Source organism: Thunnus albacares, chromosome 13, assembly GCF_914725855.1.
Source record: "Thunnus albacares chromosome 13, fThuAlb1.1, whole genome shotgun sequence".
In the NCBI taxonomy this organism is placed as follows: Eukaryota; Metazoa; Chordata; class Actinopteri; order Scombriformes; family Scombridae; genus Thunnus; species Thunnus albacares.
Window position 1 is genome coordinate 5,038,410 of NC_058118.1, and position 27,553 is coordinate 5,065,962.

At 40.5% G+C, this 27,553-nt stretch overlaps 1 protein-coding gene across 1 annotated transcript in view; it reads right to left on the minus strand.

Moving 5' to 3' along the window:
* The window catches only part of uvrag (UV radiation resistance associated gene), an 86,763-nt gene that overhangs the window by 44,577 nt on the left and 14,633 nt on the right, over nt 1-27,553 (minus strand). The window contains exons 8-12 of the mRNA XM_044370629.1: nt 23,091-23,217; nt 15,239-15,323; nt 12,050-12,137; nt 11,670-11,730; nt 8,964-9,129 (exon numbers count right to left, since the gene is read on the minus strand). Coding sequence (XP_044226564.1) covers nt 8,964-9,129; nt 11,670-11,730; nt 12,050-12,137; nt 15,239-15,323; nt 23,091-23,217 — 527 coding nt within the window. The remainder of the gene's footprint in view (nt 1-8,963; nt 9,130-11,669; nt 11,731-12,049; nt 12,138-15,238; nt 15,324-23,090; nt 23,218-27,553) is intronic.

Sequence of the window (27,553 nt, forward strand, 5' to 3'; positions counted from 1 at the left end):
TTCTTCCATCAGCACATCCCTCTCCTGCTCCCCTCAGTGGCTGCTCCGCTGAAGGGTCATGTCCGCCAAACTAACACAGCAAACTGAATATGACAGGCACCATAATCAACACACCCACTCACTTTAAAAGACTGATTACCGAAACATGAAATCTGCTTTCATTTAGCTAATATTCAACTCTGCGTGCTCTGGACAAAAAGATGAAATAGAAATGACAGTGAGTTGAAAGCAGAAGTAAATCTGTCACTTTTTTCTCGTTTTATAAAAACATTTCATCATCTTTTTCTTCTCATCTCCCCTTCAGAGCGATCTCACCACAGGACATTTAACGTGCAAATGCCAGCTCCGTGTGCAGACACAAAAATATGTAATTAATAAGTGTGGAGCCATAACATTATAAAAAGACAAAGCTGAACATCACAGGAAAGTCCCCTGTCTTTACAAGAGAGAATATATGTACGCCCCCCCAGCTGCCAGCAGCTCTTTAACAGCAGGGTCTAGACACCCATTCACCACATAGACAACCTGAGAGGATAAAGGAGGGACTCTTGTGTTAAAAGGAGGAAACAACCAATAAACATATCGCTAAAACGATGAGATTAAGCGATAGAAGTTCACTCTTTCTTCCTGTCCATTTTTTTTTAACCACTCCTTGCCCTGTCTTTTATTCCTGCTGAGGGATCACTTAATAGCAGGCTGAGTTATAACTCTTTCATCTTTGGGTGATCCACCATCAGTGTCTACACAATCTCCCTGGACTGCACCCTGGAGGCCTGCTAGCAGGTGTCAGCAGCACATGATGTCTTTTACAGCCTTCAGTTAAATGGCCACATTTGTGAGCTGTTTGTACAAAGAGGAAAAAAGGTGAAGTCACTATGGCCCAAAGACTCTAATTAAAACTTTGTGTATGCATTTTGCTCTGTAAATATGGTCTGTTTAAAACTAACATTGGTTGTCTGTAGTTTTACAACAATGACAGAGCCAAAATGGAGGGCGCCAAGTCCATCTGAGCTCTGTTTTTTGAGTTAAAATGGCCGTCGTCTGTATAGGAAGCCCTGTTAAAAAGGAGTCTATTAGAAAACCAAGGCCAAGGTCAGTGGGTGCTTCTTGTACAAACTATAGAGAGCATATATATGTTAGCATGCTATAGTATACTGGACTCTCTCTTCCCCCGTGGGTCCATTGTATTAAATGGAGGAGTGTACTGTAAAGGAGGACACAGCTATGCAGGTGGGTGGTCGAGCTCAGCTTTACTCTGGTTCATGAAAATACGGTGGGAAGACTCCTGGTGACTGGCTGACCTACTGTAATGTACACACAGGCTGAGGTCTCCACATGTGTTGGCTTGCCTGTTTAGACATCCTAATTAATACTCCAAATGTGCAAAACAACAGTCCTGGCTCACATGTTAGAGACGAGGTTTGGCCAGTACTTACACCCCTTGTTTTAATGGAGGGGGTTGCTTGTGAGTTTCACAATGTCTTTAATGTGCAATTTCAAACGGCATGGGACTATAAATCATCTGGGCCTGCTTTTTAAAAAAACACCTGCCTTGCAACCGTCAAGGCTCTAATGGCAGTGGTTACTATATAAATCACAGTGAGCTGTAATTTTCAATATCTGAGAAATGATTACATTGAGCATCTGTCAGTGAATACTATTTTAATGACTGCTGCTGCACTTAAGACCCCTGTATAACCGTTTCGCCATCTTGGTCTTTGCCGTTAAAGCATCTCCTGAGTGATGTGGCGGTTGCTTGCTCTGTCATGCTGGGTTTTCACCACAGCTCTTAAGAATATCCAGGGGTCCGCTGACCCCCAGCTCCCAACCCCGGCACTCTCATTTTCTCTCTTTTCTTTGCTTTTGTTTCCTTCCATTGTTTTAATCACAAGCAGAGATGGAGAAGAGGGGCTCAATCTGACCAGCACCCTACACGGCATTCACGAGCCAAAAAACCCTATGCAGACCATCACTTCATCTCAAATGACATGATATCTGACTCTCTATCAAAAGATTATAACACCTATTACGGATTAAAATTTCATCCTCATGGCAGTACTGAGAGAGCAAGAGCTGATACTGACGTAAGACTTCCCACTTCCTTCTCAATCTATAAAAAGTATTTAATACTACTACGGGTCATTCCTTCCAACCTACAGCATCCCTCAGAAAGCCATTTAGCACAGATGCTTCTTGTTATCTTTTTAATGAAGTATGGACAAAGACTGCTCAAATAAGCTGCGCAACAGCAGGACTCCAAGATGAAGGGCCGCTTATGCAACTAACCTGTCACCCGAGAAGAGACTCCTTGACTTCTTCAGAGCTATTATAAACATACCATTCCCGCCATTGTCCTTGAGTGATTTGGCAGAAAACCTCAAAAGACAAGTAAACATTCTGTCCAGTCCCAGGGTGCCTTTGTAGTTGACATACAGACCTAAATAATGAGATATTTGTTCGAATTTGATTTGAAGCTCTCTGGCTCCCAAATCGAATATGCTCCTTCATCTCTTCTATGAGGAATAAGGTAAATATGCAGCTGAACCACTACCAAACATGTGCACATCACACTGCTAAAATCACAAGATTTATTCTTTAATAACACCGTCTTATATAAAACCCAGTATAATATCATCAAATTCTCATTTCATTCTAAATTGAATATTCATTTTAATATCAATAGCAACATGAGAGATGGCACAACAACTATAAAGATCTTGAATTTCAGTTGGAGTTGATAACTGTAACTTTTTAAAATGTGTTTATTACATTTATTTGTACTGTAGGTCAGAGTGTGCTGATGACAAAGACAGCATTTTAAAGGAGGAGAAGGCCGAATGTTTATCAGCTACCAAAAATGAAATTCCACTGATCAACACTGTATTGGCTTAGTTATCAGCAATCTCAGGACGGATACTTCAAAATGTCTGCAGATGAAATGGATGAAATAGCATGTCATTTTAGAATTTGGGTGAACTGATCCTTAAACTTCTGATACTGAATTAACTTAAGTGGAACGATAAAAAGCCAGACTCTACTTTTTTATGTGTGTGTGTGTGTGTGTGTGTACACCTTCTTCTAAAGTGGGTCTTTGAGCAGGATATTTAACCCCCCCACCCCCACCCCCCCGCAGCCTCACGGTGCTTTTCCCCCATCATTGCTGTGCAACCTTAGGCAGAACAGGGTAGTTTGGATGTAGTTCCCCCTCTCCTCCTGTGCACATGGTCCATGTTAAGAGACATGAAACCGCTGAAGCCCCGGAACAATAACCTCTTTTCTTGGAGCTCACAGGTTCCTCTCGTCTTAAGCAGGCCTCCCTCCCCCGGAATTCACGTTCACTACCTCCACCGACAGTTTCTTGTTTTGTTTGATCCCAGCAGTGATGTGTAAATTCCCACTTACATCCATTTTTCCGTTCGCCCGTGATAATTTTTTTTTTTTTTTTTTTTTTTTTAACTGATTTGCCTTGATGCTTTAGGTGAAAGACTATATGAGGGAGTGCTTGCTATTTAATGGCTGGGTTCTGGTCTCAATCAAACACTGGACATCTGGATCGCATCTCCCTAGTTCGCCCCCATGCAATCAGACACACTGGAACTGAGATCTGCATGGGACAAAATGTGGGCGCAACATGTCATCGTCCGCTGATTTCAGAGGACGTCTCCGATAGGGAGGAGGATCGTTTTGAGATCTTGAAAAAAAAAAAAAGGCCAAATCACACAGAGTGCCAAACAGACCAGTCATCTTCCACACCTTATTTTCAAACATTCTTACAGGGCCAGATTCAAACTCTGGCCTGTGCCCAAGTGCTGGAGGGTAACACAGTTCAGATCAACACATGCCTTGACTGGTTTCACTGTGGCCAAAATATCAGACTATATGAAATAAGGCAGCCATTATTCTACAAGGCAGGTCGGAAGGAATAAAATTACATTAGCCAAACTCAAAATGTGAAATACTGCATATGTATATTCTTCACACCACACACCAATTAACAGGCTAAGCATAAGGAATTTTCTCTTGCTCAAATATACCCAGCGCTCTTAGAAATACACATGAGGGATTTTGTGTTGGATAGTAACTGGAGCGAGTTGTTAAGCTACCAAAATCTGGATCCACATTAGGTGCTGCAGTAGAGGCACAGAATGGGGATGCTGAGCATGACCTAAAAAGATGCATTTGCGGTCTGTGGGGTCATCTAAAAAGAGCACAAAGATTCATCACATTGCACAAGTGTTTACCAGAGAGAAGCCAGGTTAGGACAATTACCATTTAAAAAGAGGCCTACAGTGCAACGCGCAACTAAAACAACATCAGGTTTCTATGCGCACGCCATTAGAATTGACTGACTGCTTGCTAATCCTACCGCACTTTGAGAAACTGATCTCATGCCACCTCACTTATCACCACCGGCTGCCTCTTTCCGACACTTTAATCACCCCTTTTTTTGTACACTTTTAGAGTCTGGCTGGTTGCTTTCCGTCTTCCCACACATCATTTTGCGTTGTGTCTGCAGCCCTCCAGGGCCTCAGGGGTCATAAACATGTGCGGGGGGGGGGGGGGGGGGGGGGGTGAAACTTTGCTGGCCCCACTCAGGGACACCTAAGGGCGATGTTGGATTGTTGTGTCTGTTCGTCAGCCATACAGCCTACAAGTTTATTTTTTGTTGCTAGACGCTGGTGTAAATATCCTGCGTGGTGGGACTGTAAATGCATACAGTGCCGTCGGGCCTCCAGCCGCGAGGGAATGTGAAGCAACCCCCAGTGAGTCTCTCCAGCTGTTGTCATGACATAATCACCCACACAGAGAGATGGCCGCTCAATCACGGTGTTGTCTGATAATGTCTCACTTTTTCTCTCTCACACACACACACACACACACACACACACACACACTTTCTCCCAGCTGTTTGTCTTCTTATGTGTGACATATGTGGATGTGGATGTGGAAGTGTCAGCGCTTATTTACACGTCATTCTCATGTGCCTCAAATGAGAATAAGCAGTCCCTTATCTTTGACTGAGAGTACAGCAAAAAGGGTAAACAAAGGAGTTGTTCACTGTTACACGGTTACACACAGGTTCAGAAAAAAGTCTGCCATGCTAGTCCATGAGCAGCTGGCTATAGAAAATGAAAAAGGTGAGAATGGAAGCAAAGGGATGGTGAGGCTTACTGGTCTACAGTCCTGTTTAAATGACCTGATTTAACATTGCCATGTGGCCCACATCTTCCCCCTGGAACACTGACAATCTCCTCTATCTATTCATTCATGTGTGGATATTTGTGCTGTATTGAAAAGCTCTGGGCATAAAGACAAAAAATTATAACTTTTACAACTACATTTTTACTTTTTTTTTCATCAAAAGTCTCCTAGAGCATGTATAGTACTAATCACATGCAAACTTTCTGAATTTCTGTCTTGTTCTAAAAAAAAAAACAAACAAAAAAGCTATACAGTATATGTCACGGCTGGGTAACACAATAATAATAAACGCTGCAAAGAAAATATGAGAAAATTATTTTTTAAATATTCTTTTAAAATAAAATAACAAGAAAAAAGGACTGAAGTATTCTGCTGATAATCAACAAGACGTGTGCGTGGCAAAAGCAACATTGAGGGCACGATGTAAAGAGCTGAAGAGTGCAAGCATGACTCAGGACTTTGATCTTTCTTCTCCTCTTTCAGTGGCTCTGAACTATCACAGACTATTCACTCTAAGGGGGCAATCATATTCATCCACATCCATGGCTATTAGTAACGCTGTTGATTATAGTATAAACTTCTTCATCACTCCCCCTCTCTCATTTACTGAAAGGGGTCCTGCACAAGTAGAATGTTAATATGCATGTAAGGTGCATACCTGAACATGTGTCTCCCAAACGTGCAATTATCTTAACGCACAAGGGTTTTTTTAAATTCTGCCTTGATGCATAGTTACAAGACCATAAACATATACAAATAATAATTTCATTACATCGGCATGTGCGGTAATTACAGTGCCTGTACTGTTCATGACTTTCACAAACAGCCCTGACGAAGCCCCAGGTGAGGTTAAGATTCTTAGTTTATTCTTCAATCATGAAAAGTTCATGATTCAACAAAAATTATATTATGCTGTGAATACAGGAAGCGAAGTGGTCATAGCCCTGAGGTGTGATAGAGACACTGGCATAAAACGGGAACTGTGATTTACAGTCTCAGCAGAGCTTCATTATGAAAGAGAAGCACTCTCTGAACACCTGAGTAAACTGAAAAAGGGGAACTTTGAGTTGTTACCATGGGCAAAACAAAACAGCTTAAGAGTCACCGACTCCTGCCGAAGCTACAGTATGCATGTCTGTAGTGGAAAAGGGGAGAGATGTGCTTATTCGCGAAAAGAAACATCTGCACTGACTGCAATGTGGTCAGTAGACCTAAACCGAGAATTTCACAAACAGACGGCCTCGCAATGAAAGAAAAATTAAACCGTGAAGACAATTTGAACTATTCCCAAAGGAAAATAATTGGTTTTCAAAGATGCATTGTTGAACTGATTAGAAAAAATGAATTTACCATTCTGATGTACGTCAGAGCAAGTCTCAAATCAGCACGCACAACCAAACAATTCACTAAATATATCGGTACTATATTTGCTTTCCGTTATGTATCGGAAAACTCAATTTCTGCACTTCTCAGACTATGGATGTAGATTCGTCATATTTGGACTGTACTTTAATCACTTTAATCCATTTTTTTAACCAATCCAATCCAAATCATCTTGGAACTTATCTGTTTTTGCTTATAGAAAGAAAAGTGCAGCTATCATCGGCGAATGGAAGTCAGGATACTATAGTGAACTTCAGCTGAGGGGTGTGATGAAGACAAATATAATCCCTCTTGTATTCTGCGTTGCAAAGAAAGCAAACGATAGTTACTGCAGTCACCACGCTCCCCACTGCCACTTCTGTCACAGAGGGTAACATAAAAAATTCATTCATTCCACCTCAACTACTGTAAGCCATTCATAAAGCTTACAGAAATGTATTTCTGCCAGGGATGTGCTTTGGATTACATGTTACAAGAGGTCTTGAAAATCTTACAGAGCATTCTGATGAGTGTAGGATTACTTTGGCACCCTGCCGGAAAATGGATTTAACTGCAGATGATTTGACTTAAAATGCTTAGATTAGTTAAGCAGTATGAGCTTTTACAGTTACAATTGCATACATACTGCATATGGTTCCTCTCAGTATTAGATATCTGAATTTATGGCGTGGAATATGGAATAAAACTATAACAAGGCCGACAATTTATTGACTACAGTGTTCCAGGTCTTTGAAATCTCGCAGCAGTGAGTTATTTAATGTGGCTCCTTTGGTTTGATAGATTACTGAAACGTGTAATAAACTTCAGCAAGTATTCTAGCTTTTACCATATGTACTTTCTTTACAATGTTTAAAATGTAACAAATGTTAAAAGAGTTTTTGGAGCTAGAAGTGAACACCAGATAACATTTTGAAATGAATGCCCTTTTCCTTTTTCATTTTACTACTTTGTATTTAAATTATGTCCAATCTTTAACACACAGTAGCTAATCTGTATGATTCTAAACATACTGTGTGACTTTTCTGAAAGTTCAATGATGTCTTTTCAACACATACAACTATACAAATTTTCCAAATAATCAGATAACAGGCAGTGGTTTGTAAAATTGAAAATATTTGCAGTGGAAAATATTCAGTCTACCTTGCACACATCCAAAAACACCCACACTTGTGAAGAGATGGCATTAGAAGTGAGGGAAAAATGAAAAAAGGGAAGTAGGATGCACAGTCATACCGATGCAAATCGCTTTTTATACATCCAACATTTCAACTGATTGACCTTGAGGAAAACCTTGATGTAAAAATGTGTTTTTCATAGAGATTTTTCCTTCGTGTCGGATACTAAAAAGAAAATCAGTTACCATGTCTCTACACATACTGATTCATTTTAAAATATAATGATTCACACAACAGCCATACTGTACATGAACCAACTGTGTAGTATAAAAAATATACAATAAAAGTTAAAAAAAAAAAAATTGTTGCATTATTTTGCTTTTTACCTAAGTGACATTCAATCACATATCGTGAACTCTATATACAACGACAGCACTGCTGCCAAAACTGTTGAGTGAAGCAAAATTCTGTTTGAACATTTCACATCTTTGTATAAACTGACGATAACCCATAATAATCTCATTTACATTGTGGAGAGTTTTATTTTTATTCTAAAACAAATAACTTGTTTCCTGACTCACCACAATCAAGTCACACCAAAACAGTAACAGTCATGATTATGCTCAATCAATAAAGGTCTATCCACGTAGCCATTCAAAATGAATTTCAAGATTGATTAAGAGTGCTGTTGTTTAGTATTGTTCTGTATGCGTTGAGTTTGTGCTTGTTTGTGCAATCACTGCGTTATCGAATAATTGGTGTTGTGTTGAGAACACATGTGGTCCTAACACCAAATGAGTCGGGAGGTTTGCTTCACACTCACAACATTTCATGCAGCGGTCTCTGCACAGCCGTGAAAACAGAGGCCCTCGTCTGAACATCAGTACACGTGACCCAAATACTTTGGCAAAGTGGAACCAATCATACAATCCACTCAAGGCTGAGAGCTATAGCATAACATCAGCCTACAGAGAGTATCTGCTATCATTAATTTAACAGAAAAAAAGACATCTACATATTAATGTCATTGAGTAGCTGCTTAAGCGGAAATTATTGTAAGAAAAAAAAAAAAAATCACACAGAGGCCCAGAGTGATTGATTTCAAGGAAGTAAAGAGCAACTTTGAATTTAGAATAATCAACTTTTTATAAAGCAAGGACTTGGCCAAACATGTATGTCAGCATTTGTGATGAAAGTGAGTATTTTAAGATTAGCCGTTCTTGTATATTTGGTATTTCCACATCAAGTATTCAGCCTACTTACTCTCTCTCCTTCTCTGTGAGTCTGTCAGTGATGGTGTCCTTGATGGAGGAGCGTGAACCCTTGTGGATCACTGGATACCTAAGAGGGATCTGCAGGAAGCATGAGATCATCAGGACCAGGTGTGAGGTGTAACCAAGGGCGACTGCCACGCTCCCATCATCCTTTGCTGCAGGACACGAAGTGGAAAAAAAAAAAAAAAGAGAGAGAGAGAGAGATGGAGTTTGGTTCAGCAGACAACAAATGTTGTACTTGTTAATGCATCAGTGGGCTTTTTAACACAACATTAACACACCAAAACTAATGCAAATTAAATTCAAAACGGCAGTATTTTAATCACCCCAAAGTCAGTATTGTATTATGTCAAAAACTTCAAAGCATATGTCTGTTTTGTTTGGAATGTACTTTCATTACATGGAAAAATAAATTGTGTTTACATAAACCACGTCCACATCTTGTGAATCCAAACAAAAATGTATAAACATCCAACCGAAGATAGCTTAGTAACCAAGTATTCACAGGAGGAAGAACACTTGCATTCATGTGGGAACGTGTTTTTGAAAGTGATACAAAATGCGGCACAGCATACACCATACCAAAAAACCTTGGCTGCAGTGAGTTACCCAATTTCTTTCAGATATGCGCTGGAGAAGCAAAAGCATCACGTAGAAGTATCCCCTCTGAGCCCAAATAAGTTTTGGGATGCCTTTGTGAACATATCTCACAGGGAAAGAAACGGCAAACCGTCTCGCTTTAAGTGCGAGAAATGGTTTCAAGACAACACGCTAAGTGGTTTCACATTCTCTAACAGCAGCAGGACACTGCTCGAGGCAAAGACTTAAAATCACCATGGTTTTTATCTTAATGCTTTGAAGTAATAGACTATGGCAATAGAGAGCGGTAGATTGTTTGCCTCACACTGTGTGTTTTTCAACTTAACACAGATAGCCTGCTTTGTATCTTTCTTGTTCCTGCATTTTTTTAGTTCACCAGCAATAAACTGTTTCCTGGCCTCTGGTGCTTTTGGATGATGCTTCACACTAACAGGACTATCAGGTCAACTTAAGGACAAGCACCTATAAGTGACACCTTAGGGTGCATCAGGAGATTGCTGATACCTTGTTAGATTTATCTGACAAGGAAAGCCTAGTTAAATGTAAAACACTGATGGGCTTCAGCGCAGTGTCACCCTTTTCCACTTTGACCCCCAGCAGGATTAGGACTCCAACTAACCCTGACCCTGGTCTCTAATGTGGAACATCCTCCCCCGCAGGCCTGCTTAAACTGACTTTGACACACATCCAGACAGTTCTGGACTTGATCGGGCTCTATCTGCGGCAGACCTCACACAAATGAGAGCAGGAGTCATCACTGGGGTAAAACGGAGGAGTAAAGTGCATTCCTCTCCATCCCTTCTACCACCATCTGTATAGGAGGTCTGCATATGTTGATCTGGCCTTTGCAAGAGGTCTAACGGGCACAGCGGTTCTGTTAAAGGGTGAATAATGGCTACCTAGAATAGCACGGCAGCTCTTTTCAACGTTTCAACAAGGCATACGACCAGGAGGGAGGGCATACGGGAAAAGGCAGTTAGCAGTAAATGCATTAGGATGTTCTCTGTTAGCCTTTTTATCTTCTGCCATGACACATGCTCTGTTGTTTACTCACTGCTACGTGTCCACCTAGGCAGGATTGGGAGACAGAAGCAGGCCTCCACCTTATGGGAACAAGAGATCACTGCAAACACAAACGGGCTGGCTGTCACCACTGTGCTCGTCTCTGCGCTCATAAAAGATGTGAACAGGTGGAGTGTGACAGCAGGGAGCGGAGGAGATCGGGAGTGGCATTTTTGAATTATTGACTCTTGGTCTAACCAGCTGTGAGGAAGAGGAGCTGGAGAATGTTGTGTGGACAGTGCCGGCTGTGTTCTGAGTGTTGGACAAGTACTGCAGACCAAAGCTAACCATTTATTTCCCATTCAATCCAGCACCCCCTCCTCAAGTCATCTGAGCGATCGAGAGGTCATGAAGTCATCAAGTTTCCCTTGCTGTGACAGAAAATCCAATTTATCACAACACATACGGCGTGACCCTTACTCTAAACTTACCCCAGCAACATGATAACGAGGTCTGTGTGGTTATAACTGCCTGCTGACAAAACTTTTTTTTCAACGTTATGTTGCCAAATACCGTGTCTTTGATATTAAAGCATGTGGTTTTTGTGGCTGCATCTCACTGGGGTGGTGAAACCAAGCATCTTTTGACATGACTCTATAAGATTGTGGTAGCACTGCGGAATTCTTCTAGCAGCAGCCAACGAGAGATTAGAAATGTGTCCTGAATAAAAAATAGAAGATTGCAAACCAACGTAGCCGCTAGACTTCTCTGCCTGGCCATCAAGCAGAGCTCCAGCAAGCAGTTCTGCCAGGCTTTGTCCTTTACGCAAAAGACTATTATACCTTAGCACAGTCATACCTTTTTCCAAATTGCCTTCTAGTATAATGATAGCAATAATAATTCTGTTTTTCATACTTATGTATCTGAGATCATCAGCCATAAAATTGCAAAAATGTTAAATTGCTTTGCTTCACCAAACATCTACAGATAACCTCTAGCATGAAAGTAAAGACAAAACATTTGTTCAGCATTCCTTACCACAGCTTATCTCGCTGGAACCCTGAAACACACAGGCAGGCATGTAATAAATTACCTTGAAAGTCTTCAGAGTTTGGCAGCTTCACTCCGCAGATGACATAATCTGACTGATTAGCCTGTGGATTTAAATAACAGATTTCATATTAAAGACAATGATCAGAGAGCAGAAACAGACCCAGAAAAGAAAACATTCAGTCATTGTCTAGTAGTGTCAGTATTTAAAGGATTTTGTTTGCCAAAGGTTAAAGAAAACTCAGTGATTGTAATATATATTACACAGCCGTTTGGACTTCAGACTTTGAATTGTGTCCTAATACACTGAAGAACTGACATTCAGAACAATCTGCACCATTTCTGCCTCATCAAAACAAATAATTCTTTGCAGCTCTTGTGAACAATGTGTTGTGTACTGCTGTACCCTCAGGTTCGACTCACCACATCAATGGGGTAGATGTAGGAAAGCTCAGAGAGGAGCTGACGACAGCGGAAGGTGAGCTGGGCGTTAGACTTCAGGAACTGCTCTCTGGGGAGAAAAAAACCAGACACAAGGATGACACAATGAGTAACTGCCTGACAGACAGAGACAAAAGCTTCAGTTAAGAGTAGAGGAGATAGGGAGTGGTAAGGCAACGGAGGGACTAGAGAAAGAGCAGAGATGAGATTGTAGGGGAAGGAGTGTAGCTGGAAGAGATGAGAGGAAGTGGTAATGAGCAGTGGAAATCATCCAGGCTAGTTACTGCTCCACAGGGACCCACTGTAAAGCATAAAGACAGAACACAGAAAGGGGAGTTTATGTATGCAGCACAATGATGTGTGATAGGAGCTAAATGTTGGTATAAGGAGAAGATTAGCCCAGTCTGCGTTTGTCATGTATGGATGAGAGCGACTGACTCATTAGTGAGTCATATCCACAATAGGAAAGTCTTTATTAGTTGTGCAGGGTCCATCAACCCCAGCCTGCCCCGTTATTAAAAGCAGGCTAGAAAACATTCTGTGATTATGACCTGTGAAATGTGGTGACTAAAAATGTTTCAGAGTGGAAAAATCACCAGTGAGATAATAAAGATAAAGATAACAAGACCACAGCTCTCTGAGCCTGTACTTCAGCACAGCGGTGCTTGGAGTAAAATGCTAATATCAGCATGCTAACATGTTTACAGCAACAATGCTAATGTGTTGATGATTAGCGGGTAATATTTACCAGGTTCACCATCTTAGTTTTGTCTCTTAGCAGGCCAATTTGCTCTAAACAAAAAGCTGAAGGTGATGGAAAGTTTTATTTCGTCATAAATCAAAGTATTGGGCAAATTAAAATTTTGAACTGATGATGGTGTAAGCAGGAAGATCACCAAGGTCATTAGAATTTATTGTCTTGGGACCTTAAATATACCCTATAATACCTTAAACATTGCTATCCCTAGAGCCACACAACTGACCTGGCTGATAAATATATAATGATGATATTTCTATGTTTTAACTGAGAAAAGTTCTAAACTAGTGACCGGTCTGATTTGCAATGAAGATGTGAATCTAGTAGTAAAATATTGTCTGGCATATTTTAGACTGGAGAAATGTATAAATTGCCCATAATTTCCATGTTTTGTATTAAAGACACATCTCATTATTGCATGCTATTCCAGAAATGTCATGACCAGTGTTTCTACTATACTTGAAGCTGTTTGAAACATTGCATGTTTGTTAGAAAACAAATACCTTGTTGGATGTCTCTTCCACATCCAACCGCGATATAATATCAGGAACTAATGTGGTGAGTTTAAAATTGAGGCTTCTGCAGTACCAGAAAGTTAAAGTGGCTTTACGCAGAAAACAAGAACACGCATGTAAAAAGGAACTTAGTTTGTGAAACCAATCACAATTCAAATGGTCAGTGAAAATTCAAAACATTATATCTCTGCAGTTATTTAATGCTATTACAAGCTTTGACTCTAAAAGAGTATATAAAAGGCAACACTTCCAGGATGTATGAGCAGATGTTCCAGTTACACAGCAATATTTCCTCAGAGCAACATTCCCTGATTTACACGTTAATGACTCAACTGATACTGTGCATGAATAGTGCATGACTGTTTATATGTGTGTGTGTGTGTGTGTGTGGGAGAGAGAGAGAGCCTCTCTTTGGGTGTCCTGTATTACTACAGAGAGGAGCAGTGTGGGTAAAAGACTATTATTTCACGCAGATGAAAAGGGATTTTGGGGAGAAAATGGTTATTGAATGTGATGCACCCTCCCATCCATGCTCCTCACATTTCACTTGAATTTCCTTTTTAACTTTGCCTGTGGTTAGCAGTCTCTTATCATTTCCCTTTTCCCAGTGTGGAGCTGCTTTGTACAAGTGAAAGAGGAGAAAGATTAGTGAGTAATGGTTGTTTGATCTGAAATCACTCATATATGTCCAGCGGGCTTTGCCTTATCTTAATGTTTAAGCCAAAACGCAAGCCCTCCACAAATCCTTGTCCTGAAACATATATAATGATGTTTCCCACCACCTTCCTTTTAAATGTATGCTCACAAAGAAAATATCGTTAGTTAATCTACATTTTAAACTGGAATTATGCTTCTGTGAAGACCTCTAGGTAGCAAAGGGTGTTATGGGTAACCACGGGCTCACAGAGGAGCCGACACACACACATCCCGATTCTCAACATGCTGAGCATCAGACAAGTTGATTGGTTGATGCAACTTTTGTCTGGAGGTTCATTCATTCGTTGTAGAAGAAAGAAAATAAACCTGACACAAGATGAATGAATAAGTAAGAAACAGCCACGATAATGTCTCTAAATGACTTCTGTGCATGTTGGCCTACGTCCAGCCTGGAGAAGCATGTTTAAGCCTTTAGCTGGCGTAGATAAACAAAAACGCACATCCTCTCTTGTGACCAAAAGGGAATTGGTTCTCAACATCTCAAGAAGCCTATTGCAATCTTGAGTGGATAGATGAGATGTACTTTTATGTTTCCAAAAAGTACACTTAACTCTACAACTACAGCTACAAATATAGCCCCAATTTTGTGATAGGAGCTATTCAACATCAGTGTGAGAAAGGCTGAGAAAAAGTGTGCATGCTCAGCATACCTTTCCCTAGCTAAAAGTTTAAAAAAAGAGACATTTCCATGAAAAAACATCAACAACACAGATATTTCCATGGAATGGATATTAGGCAGATGTACAAGTGTCGGTGTTAATTTCCTGTTTGCTGGGTCTTTTGGCCCCTGCTGGCCTTCCTGGGGCTCCGGTTTACCCTCTGTGACTGCCAGGTACTTCTCAGACAAACAAATCTGTATCCAGGGCCGGCACCCGCCGCACACGTCTCCCCGCAGGCCAAGGCAAACACCAGCCAATAGGGTTTTAAGCACAATGTGCAAAATCTCAGTTGAGAACACATAAATAGGCATCGCCAACCGCAAAAACATCCCCTTGTTTTGAAAGAGCGAGATGGGAGGCAGGGTGCGGGGTATAATCTCATCATAATTCGATATGATTGAGCAACACATAGGGTCCTATCATGGAGCGGGCCCTGGGTACTGTCTAACTGATGGGTAAAAAGATGAATGTTGTGTTTTCTATGCAGAAATAAAGCAAAAACTAATTACAGGCTCACACATACCTCTTGGCAGTGCATTCCTTCTGCAGCTTGGTTAAGGATTCTTTCTCCTCCTTCAGACTCTCGTGCTGAGCGGAGAACGCTTCCTCTGACAGAGACAACAAGAAAGAGAGAAAAAAAAACTGTAAATTATCAGGTGTGTGTTGTGTTCTGCTATGTCTGAACAGCCAGGTGGGCTTGTACTTGGTTGGCTGCCATCCACAGTTAAACTCCAGTGAGATCAAACAGCTCTTTTGATGAGGACAAAACCATTTCCTTTTGACACCACATAAAACCAAACAACATATGTACGCAGATTACAGGATTTGTCAGTCTACATAAATACAGAGCTGGGCAAATAAATAAAATCAGACAGATAAGGGACAGTGGTGATACAGTTTGTGGAAGTTGTGCAACCGCAATATTGACAAGCTCACCATAAATCAGTGTTATTAGTGTTACGGGAAAGAAACAAAGTATAATTTAGGGTTGAAACTGAATATTTCTCTAATCTGTGTTCATACAGCATCATCATATATAGTGGGATGGCAACCAAACCAACAGAAACATATGGTTTTACATAACTTAAATAAACAAGACATTTTACTATTTCATATGCATTAACATAAACACCTTAAAGACGAAACCAAACCTACATGTGGAGGTATACATTTTTCTCCTACATTTGTTCCCCACACAGAAAAACACAAGGAAGTGTTTGCTTATTTAGCACGCCATCTTTGCTGACAGCTGGAAGAAGAAGAGTAAATTGACAATTCTATGTGTTATTTAACCTTTTGGATTCAAGTTTAGAGCTCTAGGGTCTTCATCACAGATGGGGATAAGAAGCATTGTGAAACTGACCAACAGGTGCAACAGCTGTGGTCATTGTATCAGACTGTGATGATGAAGAGAGAGCAGAGACACAAAGCAAAGCTCTTCATGCCAAGAATCCCATATGCTTTATGCTCGGACTGTAAAGATAAACATCGGTAATGAGGTTTCTCCCCGAGGTGGCTGGCCTCTCTCTTTGTGACAAGAGGAAGAGTTCAGCCGTATAGGAGAACCTCGGTGTCAAGTCACTGATTCTCTACATTCAGATGAGCCATGAGAGACGGCTTGCTCCCCTGATAAAGATACTTTACAGGTGCTAAGGATTACATATTTAGGCTTAACTGGCAGGTCCTATAGATCCCAGAGAAGAGCAGGAGGAAGTGGGTTAGGATGAGAACATCAAAGATAATATAGATTCTGATTCTGCTTATTGATTCCTGGTCTCTGTTCTTGACATATTACCTGAGCAATAAAATAAACCAAAAGTATGTTGAGAGCAAAAAAGAAGGGCTGCAATGAATGATTATATTCATTATCAATTAATCTGGTGATTATTTTCTCAAATAATCGTTTTGTCTATAAGATGTCCGAAGATATTGAATGCCGGTCATAATTTCTGACAGGTAAATGCGATGAATTAAAATTGCTTGTTTTATTCAAACAACAGTCCAAGAGACAGAGATATTCAGATTACTATCATACTGTATATGACAAAGAAAAGAATTGAATCCTCACATTTGCAAGGCTGGAGCATTTTTGCTTGGAAAATAACTTAAAACAATTAATTGATTATTAAAATAGTTGGCATAAATTTCTGTCAATCAACTAATCAATGCAGTTCTACAAAAATACCTTAACAGTCATAAATGACAAGATATTCTGTGATGCGTTTCTCCTCACATATCTCGAACAATCATCCATAATTTCCATTAACAAAAAGGGAACACTACTACATGTAGAATGATCTGTACTTTCTCAGTCTTTGTGTCTGGATCTGTAATTAAATCTGTTAATGCAAACATAACACTTCCTGTTGCTTCTTAAAAGTTCTTGTCCTCAGTCAGTGATGTTAGCTAATGCTAAAATTGGCCTAAACTGGTCAGTGAATCATATTTAAATATTGCAGAGAGGAACCATCAAAGAAAAGGCAGAGCTTTACCATTTCTGTGGCATAGAAAACTACACTGTGAAGTTTTGCAGATGCAGTGATTTTGTGAAGTTTTAGCCACACTTTCAAGCACTAACTCTGGTCTCGTAAACACTGTACTCGTGCATTGACAAATGCTTAACCAGTGAAGCACAGTATAAGGTAACAGGTCCAAACTTCACTCAGGAGCCTATGAGGGGACCCAAATGTATTTCTTGAGGATTCCAAAGTTCACTTCTTTTATCACTGTCTACATGTCATCACTATGTCTATGTAGTGTTAAGGTGCTGGGAGTCACGCTTTCAAAGAAAAGCATGCACCATTTCTGGAAATTTGATGATTCAAGTTCTGAGCAAGCCTGCGATCCACCGTTAATCATGGTATGACAGCAGTTGGCAGGAAAGTAAATCTTGTGCACTTAGATTATTAAATCAAATGTGTGACAAGATGGATCACATGTTCAGCTTTTTACCACATAACTTCCACTCGTAGTCACTCTGCTAAAACTGGCACCATGAGGGTGGAAACCTTGACAGACAGAGGGACGGAGAAAATAGAGGTTCTCAGAAGTATCTCCATCAGATTAGTTGAGGAGACAGAGATCAGACAGGCTATCCCTCTGTTGTGAGTGATGACATGGGCCTCCATTGCTTTCATGCAATGCCCAGCTCTGTTCTATCTGTTCTATCCATCCATCTTTTCATCCTTTCATCCCTCTAACCTGTTCCATTTTGTATCATGATATGGACAGACAAACTACAGCAGTTACCTCGGCTGTGTTCACACAGCATTCTGTGTGTGTTGAGACATTATCTTTCATACTACGCATGAGTCATAGGTTTCGGATCCAAAATGTGGAGTGGCTTTATAATGCTATACCATCTGCTGTTGAAATATTATGATCTGACAATGAATCAGTCAGGTCTTTCACTATAACTCTTATAATGAGGTCTCTCTGGAAGCAGGTGGCTGGCTGGGCTTTCAGGGACTCTGAAGAGAATCCAGCAGCAAAATGGACAACCACTCTGCTGACCTTAGTGACCTCTGTGTAATAAGTGGGACGTTCCTGGACAGAGTGAAGTCTGGAACAGCAACAACACTGGACGGGTTTAAACTTACAAGAAAACTGTCTTGTCTTCCTGCTGTTTCCAGACAGATACAGCATTTATGAGTACTTTATCATTTGTACAGTTAAAACAAGACTACAGGTCCTGTCGTTAAACGCCTTAACACACATTGTGCTTCAAAAGGTAGAAAAGCCTTGAGCAAGAGGACTGCTTTGTTGTGTCTTTGGCCCCACTGAGCTGCTCTTTATGAGCAAATTTATTTTCCCTCTGCGGCGTTTTTGGTGGATAACTTGTGACTGAGTCTGCAGTTTACAGGAAAAAATCTTTAGCCAAATTGAACAAAATACAATTGATCAAAGCTATTGAGAAACAGTTATTGTCATAAATTACACAGCAATGTGTTCATGAGAAAATCGCACATAGATCATTTTTCAAAGTCTCCTATGATCTGATACACATTAAAAACTGTAAATGATCTTACAGTTTATCACAAAGCCTTGAGTTTGAATTTGTTACATCATTATCTAGTGAGATTTGATCCATGCAGCAGTCAATGCAGCTATGTAAAATGATGATAATAAAAATGGCTATTTCCATCAGCTCGAAAACAAAACCACGATCAATGAAATAATCTATAGTAAAGAGCATCATGAAACTCGTTCAAGGGAATAAACTATAATTCTGACAAGGAAAAAATTTGCTTTATGAAGGTTTAATAATTAGAAAAATGTTAAGGAGACCATATTGAATGCCGCATGGAGGAATACAACTATAAAGACCGTGTCTTTGTTTCCTCTTTAAGCTTTAATGAAAGCAAAGGATTGACTGTGATGTAGAGACAGAGTAAGACATCAGTGGAGTTAACAGAAAAGGGTAAAAAGACATCTAGGGTGTTGGACTGCTGTACCTGTCAACCCTTACGCTGAATCAAAATGGATGTAAATGTGTAAAGCTGAGCTGCTGGTAAAGGAGCTCTAATGATGATAGCTTCAATATGAGACCTTTTCTGAGGTGACAAATACCTCACACACCATACCTTCACAAAACTGTGCTCCTCACACTTAAGAAACCTAACCACTGACATTTATTGGTCAGGAGCCCTGGCTGTGTTACAGAGCGTGAGAATAACTACCGTTACTAAGTACAATAAACGCTGTTCAGAAACCTGATTTATGTCGTCTGCTCAAGGTGGAAGGAGGGAAATTAGACAGGAGGAAATTGTGACAAGAGTGTGACCCCACCAAAACCAAACCCATTAATTCTGGAGGGAGGAAAGAAAGAAAGCCTTTTATTTTAAATTCACATCTGTAAAAAAGATAAAAAAATTATGAATTGTGTGAAAGACGTGCAGTAGACTGCGTGCGTTTGCAGGAGAAGTGAAAAACAACAGGTTTTCCTCAAGTCTACACTCCTGCTATGATTTCACTGCCATCACTGTAAATCAGCAGGCATTGAACAGCTAGTTGTTAACCTGTCAACAGGATGATACTGACTGCTGATGTTTTTCAGTGCTTATTACACTCACACTGCCCAGGATGGCAAAGAAGGACGCGCAGCATACGCAGAACAGGCATCAGCAAGTCTGTCGCAACATCCTAATAGTTACTTTACAAAAATGCACACACTCAACTTTCATCTCATCTTTAGCTCACATGTGGACGCACACACCTGCAGAACCTCGACTGTATGTTTGGGTTTTCTGGGCCACTTGTTTTGAGAGAGATCGGTTTCCTGGGTATAAGGGGTTGATAAGAGTTATTTGCTAATGGGCCCTATGACTGTGTGAGAGACTGGAGGACCACACGGCCAGTACAGATGAGATCCTTAAGAGTGTGACGAGGAATGGAGGTTAACAGTTCATGCGGGATGCCCTCTGGGGATATACTGCATAGCAATGTGCTTACACATATTGTTAAACTGTCAATAAAACTTACAAAGAAGTCTGTATCTAATAAGAAGTGGAATGTGTGAGAATTGAACAAATTAAACACTTGCTTCTAATTGAATCAATATTGACGTTAAATGGGTATATAAATCATCTGTTCTTAGCCACTAGTTTGTCTGATTAGCAATGTACCACCAACGACTGGGACTAATTTTACTTCTTTAAGAGTGTGTGTGTTTTGACAGACAAGCCAATGGAGTCTCCAGAGGAAAGTTTCGATATGAAATTTAACACTACACTTGATAAAATCGCGTGGGCCTCCGAAATGAAGGATGGGATCAGATGAAACAAACACGTTGCGGTGCCAATCTAAATATAATCACACGCAAAATCAGCTGCTGTATGAAATACTATAAACACCCGTCTCTGAGAGTATCCTGTCTGTAATTAATGCAGGGTTTTTTCCGATTGTGAAACAAATGAATATGTGCAGGCTGATTAGAAGAGTTAAACAACAAGCTGGAAGTACAGCAGAGCTCAAAAGCATATGGTTTTTGAGTTTCTGAGTTATGAGTCTGGGGAAAAAAACAACAAGATTTCAGCTTTGCCCTATTCGGCTACAGCATTTCAATTTATCCTAAAATACCTTTTTCCTTCTTAAACCAGCTGAAGGTTTTTTTTTTTCCTTCTTCTGTTTCTTAATAAGCACCTGTCCAGTCTGGAAAAAAGCCATGAATGAGAGGCAGAGAGGGAGAGCAGCCAGTTCTTTTGGCTGTAGACGGAGTGGTGACAGGTAAAGAGGCAGAGGATTAACGACCATTTTTTAGGATTGCAGCACAAAGGAAACTTCTCCTTCAAACCTTCTTAGTGCTGTCTTTCTGTGCATGTGTGTGTGTGTGTGTGTGTGTGTGTCTGACTGCTTGTGCAGACTCCATGGTCATTATTAACAATCTCCACCTGAGGTTGGCGGCTCAGTGAGGTGCCCTTCAGCCAAACACCAAGTTGATCTTTCAGATACAAGGTTCCTACAGAGAGCACATGGCCTGCTTTACGACAAACACCAGTGCTGATGATAGTAGACTGGCTGTATAATGTCATAGATGTATTTTGCAGCACAGCTCATCATGAGCGTTTCTTTCTATTATATCTGGATTTTCACAAGCACCATGAGACGCACAAAACCAAATTAGAAACAGAGGTATCTAAAGATCTCTGAGTTCATGTGTTACAGCCCCTGAAATGACCATATAACGACTTGTGGGTACATGCAATTATAAAATCCACACGTTATTTAGGTGCAAGTATACCTGTGTACACCTGCATACGTGTTTGAGTTTATGTGTGTGTGTACATATGCCAACCCAAGCTTCACGAACGCTGTCTTTTCATAAGCCTTTTATTTCCCTATGAACAGTAACGGGCAGCAGTAAAACACTCCTCAGCTCTCAGACATCAAGAGTCCAGAGCTGCAGACTTCACAGGGTTAACTAAATGACACCGCTCCACAAACACTGTTGCTTTAGTGGCCTGGCACAGACTATATAAGCCACAGGAATGGCTCTATATACTATACATTATGTGTGTCCATGTGTACGTGTGTGTTGAGTGACTCCAATCTGCAGGGACTGGGATCGTGACAGAGGTTTCCTGTAGGTGACAGCACTCTACTGTACTCTACTGAAGTCCTCAATGCACAGCGAATACAGCACACACAGAGTCTACCTGCTGCTGTTGGACTGCGAGGAAATCTTTATCAGGGTGTTTAAAACTGGGGTTTCCTGTACAATAAAATCACATGTTGAAACGGACAAAATGTAAATATAAATGAATGATTGAATTAATAGTGTTGAGTAGATTTACAATGAACTTGTCTTTAACTTGTCATTTCTATAACTGGTGACACAATAACATAGAAGCTGTGTGATATCAATAATAAATTACTGAAGTCATACATTTTAGGTGGGGGTACATTCTTTAGTGTGCACTATATTAAAATTATGTTATAGAATTATATAAAGGAATGTGGTTTATCTATTCATTTCAATGAGCTATAACCAAAAGGTTTTACTGTATTGTTCTAAACAAAAATTACCACAATGGAAATAAGCTCCTGGGCTTTGTTGTGTTTTATCGTTTTGACAAACATTGTAAAAAGATATGATGCCTCCAGGTTGCATATATTATTTATTTATATACGTCATATATTTTTTTTATATTGTCAATAAAGAATTTCAATCAATCTATCAATTCTCTTTACAATTAGTAGCTGTAAAAGTGCATTGTGATTAATCATGACAGGACTGGGGATTTTGGTAGGATTTACTGCACATGTTTTTACCATTATAGTAAGTCTTCTTACACAAGCTGGATTTGAGTCATGCTGCACCATTATAGAGACGACAAAATGAGTTGCAGAAGGTCTGATCATCTCATGTGATACTTATGCAACACTAAACGCCCAGTGCCTTTCATTTCTATTACCTCTTGTCTGTTCATGTTAGCTCAAGCAATAAACTAGGGGGAAAAACAAGGTAAAAAAAAGTGTAGTGAATGAATACATCACTATATGCTCTTATGTGTTTCAAGTATTGACATTGTTAGCTCAGTTGGCTTAATGCTACTTATGCTTCCGTAAAATTGAACAAGTATGTTTACATTATTTCAGATTGGCATGGAAGAGCAGTTTAATCCTCAAGGCAGCAAAATGACATTTGTGAGGCTGAAACAACTGATAATTTTCCTTTCACATGACTCTATTGAACAAATACTAAACCATCACTGTATTGAGCGTGTGTTGTAAGAGATGAACAAAGAAATGAAGATCAATCCATATACCCTGACCCACCCTCCATTTGACCAGGGACAGGCATATGACAATAAAAGTTATAGTATGGTGTTTAACAAACATGTGTATTTGTTTGTATGTGCACTCATTGGCTTTACCTTTCTTCTGAAGCTGCGCCCTTTCCTTCTGCCGCAGGTCTATCTCCCTGCCAAGAGCCTTCCTCTGCCGCTGCAGTTCACTACGCAGCACGGCGATACGCAGCTGCATGCACTCCCGCTCTTTCTTCTGCTCAGAGGAAACAGGGGACAAGAGAGATACGGAGAGCAAACAAAGAAAGAGAATGATAATATTTAGCATGTGGTCACAGCAATTTTTAGTGTTTATTACCTTTTATAAAGATCCCCAAATTCCTTCTAGCTCCCTCAAAAACAAGCCGTGTTTTCGCAGCTTGATCCCATGCCGCATTGATTTAATACACACCCACTGTGCCAATACTTGCCGTCAATAATCCAAAATCCACGTTCAACAACTAATGCCAAGAAAGATGGGGAATGATTTGGCTATTTAAACATCTCACTGAGCCCAGAGATCAGAGTTACTGGTAGTAATGAGCCCAAATCATGGGAATAGCTGGCTGTGAGTTGTGGAGTGGTGTGGAGTCTTGGCTGTTAGCATGCAAGCAGCTGTTCCCAAAAAGATGTGAAGAGATGAGTGAGTGTTAAACCTGGGTTGTGTCTGAAATCACTCCCGCATTCAGATTTACTGGTCCCTGTATAATAGACACAATAGGTCACTCGACACAATGAGCTGTGAATTGAGATTTCTAACACTTATTAATCATCATAAGTCATAAGTCATAAGTCATAGAGGAGCCATTTTCTTATTAATAAAATGTGATGCACTGCATTGTGGGATTATCAGCAGACAGTAGTGCACATGCTGTGGATGTGTTTTTGCTCTATTGTGGGAATTTCTGAGGGCTTTATATAATAATTTACTCATACAGGCGTTGGAGGGTGAATACAGTGCACTATATAGTGAACTGTGAGTGACACAGCCCTGAACTGACACTGACACACATGTTTTTCTAGGTTCATTTTATGGATATGTTTAGACTTAGTGGACATCTTGCAACATTTTGGTGCACATCTTTAAAAATTGTATCAATAATTTTTTTATCATATTTTTCATGTGATTTCACATATAATTTAAAACAGTAAAATATTTAAAAATCCAACACGTTATGCGTTTATTCTTTTATTTACTCTATTTCAATTTGTTATGGACATTTTTTACAGCGGACATTATGAAATGTAAAAACAGGAAAAGCACAGCTGTAAATAATAAAATTAAGGATCCTGTTATTGTGCCTGCTGGTTCTCTGTCACAGCAGCATGGCTTACTGGGACATTAGATTAGAACGGAGCCATTGTTAATGTGATTAGTAACACCTGTGCTATGACGAGTCTAACTTTCCGCTGTATAAATAAGTGTGTGTTCTTCTGCATGAAAGTGGTAATGTGTTTCTTACTTATTTGTTTTATTAAAAGATCACACCAATCGTGTTTTTTATTTGGTCTGTTTTTCTTCGCTGTATCCTACTGCTTCTGTCTGATACAACAACCACATTGAGATCTTAAAAGGCCTTCCACACCCATGCAGGTGTTTCCACTTGTTTTGCCTGATTAGACCTTTTTTTTCTGATTACTTTATGGACAGACCGTGCTTGATTGACAGCTCCTTTACTCACCGGTTGCACCTGTAAGAGGCGGGCGACTTAGACCGTTAAAGGCCGTTTCACAGCAGACATTTTGACTTCTCACAGCATTTAACGCATACATTTAATTGGCTGCGTTCCTTCCTTACATGTGCTACTTGCAGCCCTGGTATTGTGCACGCTGACATGACTTACTGGGACATCTTAATGCGACACAGTCATCATGAATGTTATCAATGCTTTTCCTAATATGACAAGTCTAAATGGCTGCTATGAATAATGGCTGCCTATTACTTTATTACTAGATGGAGTTTGACGACCTCACATAAATCACATTATAGCTCCCTTACTTCAACCTGAGCAGGCCTCAACACAAGGTGTTTTTAAACTTCTGATATTATCGATATGCTATCACAGTACAGAGTGTGTATGCAGTGACAGCAGAGGAAGTCAAAGATATATGCACGGGAAATCTGGAGGCAGTGGTTAGTGGCTTGATTCTCTAGACCAGCTGGGAGAATGTGAATTAGGATTTGTGTGTTACTTTATGAAGTAGGGCGTAGCTGGCAAAGTGTGCTCAGTCGCCTCTCAATAGAAGAGGATAAAAAAATACTTACAAGTAACACCCAGCATATAGTAAACCACATGCAAACGTGCAGACGCACACGAATCCTAAACCCAAGTGAGAGACCACAATAAAGTGCATCAACTCCAGATGAGTCTCACTCTTTGCCTCTATGTACCCATGACTCTCGGCTGGCGTCTCTCTCACCACATGCTCCCTGACCAGCAGCAGCATCAGAACTCAGGTCATTAGTCAAAATCTTGCCCTCTCTATGGGGTGTCCCTTCAACAGGCTTCATGTCTCTATCTGGGAGAGGGGGGAGCCTGTAGTGGGCCAACTATCTAATGAGGAACAGCGCTGGGGATTCATTGACTGATGGATGTGGATGTGATATACAGTAGATGAAGGGGAGAGATTGAAGGTTAACAGAAACATACAATGAAAAATGATAAGTTGGAATGAACAGATATGGAAACTTCAAAACATGCAAAGAGAGATTCAAGAGGCAATGTTTAAGGAGTGGATGATTGCAAAGAAATGTACATGTAACATGAGTTGGAAAAGAAAAACATGGAGATGCAAAGGAGAAGGACATGGATAATGTTGGGAGGGAGTGAGCCTGCTGGCTGGATGACAGAGATTCACTCTTGTTTACAGTATCCCGTAGTTTGCAAGCAGCAACTTTGGCATCACGCACAGACACACACACACACACACACACACACACACACACACACACACACACACACACACACACACACACACACACACACACACACACACACACACACACACACACACACACACACACACACACACACACACACACACAGATAGTGATCGCAGCCTGGATCAGAGAAAACACAGATATGCTTCTTCTTCAAGACATCTGAGGGCTTTGTGGCAAAAACAGAGAGTGGTATCAGTCGCAGAGAGAAGACTGATAGAGCCTCCATCTCTCCAATGTGTCGTGCCCTGATGCTTGCATGTTCACCAACACTGGCTTTGGCACGAACCATGAGGCTCCTACACTTTCACTAAGCACCACAGTTGACAAGTGGGTCACAGTCATGTGAGAGTGTGTGTGTGTGTGTGTGTGTGTGTGTGTGTGAGAGAGAGAGAGAGAGAGGGACTGTAACCCACCACCAGGGCCCGTCTGACTCCTGCTGAACATCAAACAGCAGTGGGTCAGCTGAGTAAATAAGCAGCAGGCGTGGGGGGAGCATGTTATAACCCAGCAGATTAATGGCAGGGTGTGGGTGAGAGGGTGAAAGGGCCATGCGCTGGGATTGGTGGCCTCAACTCTGTCCTGCTTTGATCCACGCTCACTGTGACGCGCACAGAAGGATAGTACAGAGCTCTCCAAAGGCAAGAGGGAAACCCTTAGAAGAGCTACACAATGCTCCACTCACTCCAAGCTGGCAGGCTTTTACAGAAAGGTAGAAGACGAGGATTATGTGATTTATTAGCTGATGTGAGCTCTGAAAAGGGTTTTAAGGAATGTTTCTGTGAGGGGGAAATATCAGAGACAAGTTTTTGAAAGGGATCCTTTGTGGCAAAAGAATGGAGCCTCAATGTTTTTGTGGGAAGGCTAAGGAGGGCTATAGTGGAGCTGCTTTAATAGGTAGGGTGAAGGTCTATGGAAAAGAATAAAAAAAAAAAATGAGCCATTTCAAAAGCCAATGGAGAGCGTGATGGAAAGCAACAGCTGTAACAGCTGTCTAAAGAGGCACTCTAAACCTTTAAATTCGGCATCTTTGCTAAAGAACATACACAGCACACACACTCTCAAAGGTTTGGGACTTTTTGTGTGAGAATACAAATATCCCAGCTGCCCAAAATGATATTCGGCACGTAAGGTATGTAATCCTGTGACCAGAAAAAATGTTTTTTTCCAAAGGCAAGTCTACCTGGAGGATAAAAACACTGAAGTGTCACTGCCTCGGGGCTTTTATAACAGCAGAGAGGGGATGCTTTTGAAGTGAATGTTTACAATAAACACAATGTCAAACCTGGGATCAGTGCTCCGTTTTCACAGCTGTGTGGCTGCCAATTCCAAAAATGTTAAATATGCTTTCTTGCTTTTGCTATGTATCCCAGTCAAGGATATGACTGGACGTGGAAACATAAACAGTGGATTTTGGTCAAAGCGTTATCATTTCGGCAGCCGGGATATTGCTCTTTCTCCACTTTTTTTGTTGAGCCTTCAAAACAAAAAGATACAATAGCTGCCCAAAGGGTATAATTACATTTCCCATTACTTTACATCACAATTATACCTGGGGATTTGGCTGATACAAGCTCTTAAATCCAGTTAAGTATTTATCACAATACAGTCT